This window comes from Plectropomus leopardus, chromosome 3 (genome assembly GCF_008729295.1).
Source record: "Plectropomus leopardus isolate mb chromosome 3, YSFRI_Pleo_2.0, whole genome shotgun sequence".
NCBI lineage: Eukaryota > Metazoa > Chordata > Actinopteri > Perciformes > Serranidae > Plectropomus > Plectropomus leopardus.
In genome coordinates, this window is record NC_056465.1 from 31,953,367 (window position 1) to 31,961,114 (window position 7,748).

General features: G+C 41.4%; 1 protein-coding gene across 1 annotated transcript; it reads right to left on the bottom strand.

The window, feature by feature from the left end:
• Positions 1-4,237: 4,237 nt before the first annotated feature.
• gsx2 (GS homeobox 2) lies at positions 4,238-5,159 on the bottom strand. The gene is made up of 2 exons (XM_042483263.1): positions 4,784-5,159; positions 4,238-4,578 (listed from the first exon to the last, which is right to left on the bottom strand). The coding sequence occupies exons 1-2, from the start codon at positions 5,157-5,159 to the stop codon at positions 4,238-4,240; spliced, it is 717 nt and encodes a 238-aa protein (XP_042339197.1).
• Positions 5,160-7,748: the final 2,589 nt, after the last annotated feature.

The window sequence follows — 7,748 nt, forward strand, 5'->3', positions numbered from 1 at the left end:
AAAGCACCAATATGCACTGTCATGTTTTTCACCAAGAAAGAGAAATAAGGGTTTCAAAAAGAAAGAAAGGACAGGAAAAGAAACCGAAATTACTTTGTATAAGAAAACAATATCAATAAAAAATAGAGTCACGTGAAAAATGTGGATCAAAAGAGGGAAGGTGAGGGGGCCCACAGAGACTGCTTATAAATAGGCCCCAGAATTTGGTGCTACGTCTCTGGGTGGTTAGACATTCTTAACTTAAAGATGGAGGCGGAAATCTCACAGTCAGGATGTTTGCACACCATTGCTTAAAGCAGGATAGTACCATTTACCAACATTACTCATCTTCTTTATGATGACCTCCCCCCAGCTGTCCACCAGGGGGCTTTGGTCAAATATGTGGATCTACAGTGAAGAAGTAGCATACGTCCAAATTGGACTTATCAATAGGAATGATCATAAATACTCTTTAAAACTAAACAAATTGAGCAGATAATTTTGTTATATGGCTCGTGCTTTGTGTTTTAACGAGAGCCCAAATCCGAGAATGACTTTCCTCTTTTAAAACATGCGTTCCGATACGCTTCACTTTAAATTTACAAATAATATAATGACATAAATGTAAATTGAATTCAGCCACTTTGTTATTGTTTAAAAGTTGTTAATTAGATTAAATACAATGACGTACTTTTTTTTGTATGTCACTCTCCGACTTGCAAGTCCATGATAAACAGCACATACAACATACAGGCCTGAGTGCACGTGATCATACAGCACAGCAGCCCACAGATGTGCTCAGTGTTTGAAGATGTACAGTCTGTCTGTCTGTCTGTCTGTCTGTCTGTCTGTCTGTCTGTCGGTGGCCGTCGGGCGGCGGTCCCTGTGGGAGCTGTCCAGCGTGCTGAAATCTGTCTGTACCAGTCCTGGCAGTGATCGCCTCTCAGCCAACTGTCTGTCTCTCTGTTTATCCAAATAATAAATAAATACATCAATAAAATCCCCCCTCTGTATTTTTCAGGAGCTTAGACCTCCCTGAAGCTGCGGACTGAAGGAAAACTCAAAGGCCTCATGGAGAACTCCATTAGGTGAGTTTTTATTAATTAAAACGAAAAATAACATTACATAAATAAAGAGGAATTGGGACTGCTGCATCTATCTATCTATCTATCTATCTATCTATCTATCTATCTATCTATCTATCTATCTATCTATCATCTTTTTCACACAGTATAATGACAAAATGGGTACAAAACAACCTTAAAGGGCACTTCTTTTCATCTGTGTGTAAGATATTTTAAAAATCCCCTAAGAGAACTGGAAGGCATATTACTTTAAAAAGGCGCATTTCTTGGCTTTTCAGATCAAGAGCAAGCAAAATTATTTCAATTAGCCTTATAAAACTGAATAATGTTGCACCGCCCCTTCGCCCTTTTTTGTGTGAGTGTATCTGACCTTGTTTATGCAGGGACAGATTTACACACTTGACTTTCACTTTTAAACAGTCGCCATCATGGTTAACTAACCCCCCACCCCCACCGCTGCACGCGCGCACACATAATGGCCTTTCAACGCCACGAAAGGATGTTCGCAATTCAATTCATATCTGAGATTATTCAAAAATGACCAAACCTATTAGCATACTGTAAACGTTTTAAATGTTCTACTGTAGTTCGGTTTACAACGGTTTGATAACATCAGGTCATAAGTGTTAATGATGCACGTTTAAATGTACAAAAAGTTGCAAAATGTGGGAAGCAAGAGGTGTGAAAGTGCCCTTGGCTCTCAGAAAGTAGAGTCTATTCTATACAGTTGTGATGATTTCCAGTCTGTATAAGAGGGATCTTTTTTCCCGGATCTCGTCACACTCTCTGGTGTTTGGATGCATGGGCCGCATTTATATATCGCACTGCTGATTCATTAGTAAAGTGGAGGTCTCTTCGGGGAAAGACAACGGTTCTCCCCTCTTTTCCACACCGGCACTTCAGCTTCTTCCAGCCTCCATCTCTCCGCATGAGACAGCAGCTGCAACCGGCTGAAAAGCGCTCTTATTAATTGTCTTTTGTCATGCGTAATTGCCGCACTTTCAATGGTGGCCGAGGCCTGACGTCTTTGGAGTGGTCTCTGTGCAGTGCAAGGTATAGTCCCTTTCATGTAAAATTTACATTCCGCTCTCTGCTTCGTTTTAAACATTTTGTTTGATGAATGTGATCAGAAGTTTTTTTAGTTTGTGGAGAGCTGTCCCATTTGACCTGGACGAATGGATCCACTCTCTAAATGCAGCTTCGGTTCATTATAGTGGCCTTACAGTCTGAGGTCACGTCCTGGGGGGCTGAAAAGGGGGGAGTCTTTCTCAAAACTGCGATTGTTAATCACTTTAAATGCTGCATTGGTCTTTCACACCTGCAAGGGAACTCTAATTCGATTAATAGGAACTTCAATATATATTCATTAGGTGGCTTTCCCCCAATAATATATGATCACCAGCGGGATGTGAAAGGGGACCATTTATTCCGGCTCTGAATGGGTCTGCGTGGGACCAAAACTTCACCTGCTTCCCCTCTCAATTAGGAATGTATCCCAAACTCTGACAGAAACGAGTTAAATTAGGCGTCAGCTAATTTCCAGCGGCCCCTCCCACGTAATCCCCCCTCAGAGTCTTTCCATTTGAGCGTGCCCCCTTTAATTCACCATAAGTTGAAAGGTTCAAATAGTGCCTAATGAAACAGTGACTAAATCGTTCTCTGTCGCTCGGAGGAACCCTGTAGCTGTCTCTCAAAGCTCTCTGAGCACACAGCCGTCGGGGGTCTTCGGCTAAATGCGAGTCCCAAGGCAGGACAATCTAACCTGTCAAAGCCTTTGCCCACTTCTATATATCCTTGTTCTGTGGTTTCAGGCAATAGCAGCATAATCAACCAACGTGGGACCGAAAACGCAATTAAACTCGCTTTGGACAACCAAAAATCTTTTCAAAAGTGAACATTAATGGACTATTGGCTGCTCCCCAGGGGCGTTATCGGGTACCCTTTTGTGGTCAGATCTAAGGAGAAATTACAGCTACACTTTCATATAGCTCGCTCCATCCAGTTTGAATTAAAAAGCTTATATCATCGTATGGAAATGGTGCTGCATAATGGCCCATAATAATAATTTAAAAAAAACGCACACCGAAGATTGGCTGCCAGTCTATTAAACAGCAGCCATAGCGCAACGATGCTTAATAATTATAGCTGTCGATTGATAGAAAAGAGTTGGAAAGGTCATGTTGTAAAAGTGAAAGATAACCGCACTTATAGTTGTGCGCAAAACGTATTCGAAGTAGAAACTGTAAAATTTATTAAAATCATCCAAAAAACCTTTTCCGGAAAAATTTAGATTTTGTTGAGATGAGGAGTCAGAATTATATATATAGTTACTTTATACAGGCTGCATTATGTTGAATGGTGTTTTAAATATTTTGCCCACCCACTGGCACTCCTGCGTAATGTATGTAAATGGGACAAAGTTAAGTGGATACTTTTTTACACAGTCATATCACTACTATATGGACAGCATTTTCTTGTAACCAAAATGTCACAAAATGAAAATGACTAATTTAGGTATCTCAACTTGCATTGACGCAAAAATACACTTTTACAAATAATTGTCCCAATTTTGAATATTTTTTAGAAAAAATATTTTTAGAGTAATAAATAATTAATAAAACAATTTAACAGAAAATTTTAGTAATACAATTTTTTTTTTTAGTACTGGATCCTTTTTTAAATAACTGAACACAGTCCTTAGTAAATAAATAGACAACTTCTTAGGACAACACGTCATGTTTATTACAATAAATACACATATACATAGTTTACAAATTGTTGCGTACTCCTCACAGGTTGGGCCTATACTATTTCTAAGGGCTTTTGTTACCACACAACCTCATGGAATAACGGGCAACATTTAAAAACATTTACTGGGGATAGTTGACCAGACCTGGATATGTAGGTGAGAACCCTGCAGGGATTAAAATACCTCAGTTTATTACGGAAAACAGTAGGTGAACTTTCCCAATATTTCACGACAGCGTAAAAACAGTCACATTTTCCTTTAATTTAAAAGGATAAACATGGAGTAGAAAACAACTGACATTTTCAACACGTCTCAGACTTCATGCGGGAGATTTTTGTTTTGGCCCAGAGGTTGCGTGATGCCCATAACCGCAGCAGGGCAGAGTTAAGTGGCAGCAGTGGGAGTTTGGAGAGTCGCGTTTCTCTCAGATCGGTGACACCTCTTTCTCCTCCGAAGCTGAGGCCGGAGATAGAGACTCCTCGTCCTCTGACCTCGAATAGTCTGTGTGACCGGTTGTGCACTTGCAACCGCTGTGCGCGCTCCTTTGGGTGGCTTTCCCCTCCTTCTTGTGCTTCACTCTGCGGTTCTGAAACCAGATTTTCACCTGTTTCTCTGACAGGTTCAAATATGTGGCGATTTCGATTCTTCTGAGTCTCGAGAGATACATGTTCGTGGAAAACTCCCTTTCAAGTTCCAGGAGTTGCGTGCTCGTGAAAGCCGTGCGCATCCTCTTGCCATTCTGTATGTGGCTGCTCTCGGAGGTGCCTGTTGGAGTAAAAAAGTCAGATATTTTGCTTTTTATTTTCTGTAAGTCTAAACTCAATCAAAGATGGAAATGGCACAACAATCGCGCGTAAATCACTGTGCGTAAAAGACGAGCGTTCATCAAACTGTGCATCAAAAGGTGCAGCAAAACAAATCAAACAGGTGTAAGACAGTTGTGCGTTGAGAGAGCAAACAGGTGGCTTACCAATAGAAAGACAGTGGTATCTTCTGGGATCTGTGACGCTGAATGTGGGCGTGCAGACAGGTGTATGTCCCGGGTGCGCGAGTGCAGGAGACTGCTGATGCGCTATCCTCTGACAGTACTGCGCCTCCGCTCCTGGAAACTGACTCTTCAGCATGGGAATGCCGCTGCGCGAGGAGTGGATGTGGGACGTGACGCACAGCGGGCAAACACAGAAAGTCCCAGTTTTCCTGGACGGGCACACCGGCGCGGTGACCGTCATTACGCTCGGAGAGTGCATGCTGATGGGAATTAGGAAGTCTTGTCCGGGATGCTCAACCGGTCCAGGTCGCACCGTATCCTTGATTATTAAAGAATCGACGTAAAAAGACCTCGACATGGCTGCGCAGCTGATGAGTGATCGCTCCGTGCACAAGATGATAGCTGTTTCTCATCTGAACCCCTCGGGAACTCCAAAGGTGCTTATGTTTGATGGTTCAACAAAAGGGACCCAGAAGAGGGTTGGCCCTGCAGCGTCACCCACGTGCGCACCCGGCTCCAAGGGTTTATACTGTCAGCGACCCAAACCACGTGATGTCTCCCTGGGCCTCCAATCACAACTTGCAGATTTACTCTTTTTATCCCCGAATTTAGAAAAGTCTTGTGCACTAGAACAATATAACCAGGTACAACAAAATATTTACACTATTTCCTATAAAATGTGCAAAGTTCTGCACTGTCTTTCGTTAACAGACTTAATAATCAATTATTTTTTAAACAATATAACAAAAAATAAAGCTTGACAAATATTTTTTCACACATGTGCTGCTAAAAATGTGTATTAATGATGTGGAAAATTTGGTGTATAGAATCTAATTGTTCAGTTGTAAATCTGAAATTTTAAAATGTCATTTCAAACCCTAATCACCAAGCAACACTTAAAAAATAATAAAGTGTGTCAGATAAAACAGAGGAATGAACTAGAATTAGCTGAGAGAAGAACCTGTTGGAGCAGGTGCAGTGGAAACTGGAATAGGAATAACTTGCAACCTGCATTGTATAATGTCTTTTTTTCATAAAAGAAATAACAACTGTTTAAGTGTCCAGTCAACTAAATGTGATTTTATCAAGTTTCTATTATTCTAAATCAATCAATAGGTCAGTTAAAATTGCCCCTTTTTCTCTTCATGATTGCATAATCAGGCTGTTTTGATGAAACTTATCTAAATCTGCTTTTATTCCATGGTCAGTTTATTTTTCCCAGATGCAAGTAAAGGAATTGCACGCGACTTAAATCACTAATTGCCCCGCAGCCTAATCACGTTTTGAATCCGGTTGGTCCAGGTTTCACTTCCAGCAATTAAAGAATTATGAAGTGATGGTGCAGTCTGGGCTGCGGTTATTCGATGGCGATTAGGATTCAATTAGAAAGTGTTTATAATGGTTGGTCTGTGCGGGGGTAAACAGGCAGCTATTTCAGAAATGCGTTAATCCCTCATCTTGTGACAATAATTAGCGAGTTTGATCCCCGGGCAGGTCACCGGGCAGTTTAGCTTCTGCTTTCATCTGCCAAGTAACGCCTCGGACCTTCAGACAGAGGCGAGCCGTCAGTAGGTTTATGGTGCAGACGGTGCAGTTAGTTTCTCCTCTGACCTCCAGAGAGAAACACAAATAAACCTGGGGGGGATCTCAACTTGTAGTACACCACTTTTTGTTTATGCTGCACCTCCTTTTCTTTAAAAAAAATCCACTAACCTCCTCATTTTTAGAGAAAATACACGCAAACAGAAGCAGTTATTGAAGTGTGAGCTAAAATGCACTCTTTGAAAGAATTAGAAAGTCTTTAAAATCCAACCACAGTAATGATAAAAACAAACATGTCTGTCACACAGACAGTAATTGCTATAATAAAGTGAATCCAGCGCCTGACAAGGAAGACGCACAGAGTTGTTATGGCACAGATAACAAGTCTGAAACAAGAGAGAGAGGGATAGTCAGAGGGAGAGAGAGGAAACCAAGCGGAATGATGCGTGGCGCGCGCCCTCAACACACCATGCGAGCTCTAATATTATTTTTCCATAATTCTGCACGATAAAATTTCATTGTCTATTAAGTAATCCCACAAATGAGATCCTTTATGAGGCTATAATGAGGCCTAATTGCCAGGACTAGTGGAGCCACGTGGAAGGATTTAGGAAGCATTAAGCCGGTCGGGTACTGAGCACAGGCTGTTACCTAGCCATTACTTTCATAATTCAAGGAGAAAATTAGTCCATTTAAGGGAAAAATCCTTTGATTCCCTTTTATTCTGCTCGGGGTGACAGGGCTGCAGTTTTTTTGTCTGCTTCGGTTAAGAAGCAACAAATGGGGGCCGGTGCTGTATCACTCACTGTTTAAACGTTAGATTAAATACATATATATATAAAGAATTTCAGAAATGTGTAAGGCTCTCAGGGCCCCACCTCTCACTTGCTTCTTCTTTCTCTCGGATGTTGTGCGCCTTTTACTTTATAGTCACCCCCTTTTCAAATCATGTTGATGGGCAATTAATCACTGGCCCATTCAGCGACATGAAAATTACATTTAAACGGGATTTAAAGAAAAGTTTATTCTCTTTAGAGGCTGATTAGTTTTTTCTCCTCAGTGGAAAACATTTCTAGTATGAGTGTAAGTGCTTCAAAGAGGGGGGAAAAAGGTTGTGTGTGTGTGTGTGTGTGTGTGTGTGTGTGTGTGTGTGTGTGTGTGTGTGTGTGTGTATGTGTGTGTGTGTATCAGCTCCTCCCAGTAGTAAAAACACACAAACTTGTAAAAGTGCACTGCTAAAGTTCCCCCCTCTCATTCACATCGCATCCCATGCCATATTATACCGTGAAGAAGTCCATTAATGTTTTGTTGAACAAGCGTCATTAACTTGTTTCAACGCCTTTTTACAAACCTCGCATTGTTGCGCAGGGCCAGTCTGCGGCCCATCTTGGCCAATACAGTGGAT

What these genes read in the sequence shown, in the direction of transcription:
- gsx2 (XM_042483263.1), bottom strand. Translation starts at nt 5,159, where the DNA reads ATGTCGAGGTCTTTTTACGTCGATTCTTTAATAATCAAGGATACGGTG. An exon ending in ATACCACTGTCTTTCTATTG is followed by an intron (nt 4,579 to 4,783) that starts GTAAGCCACCTG and finishes TTACTCCAACAG; the next exon opens with GCACCTCCGAGAGCAGCCAC.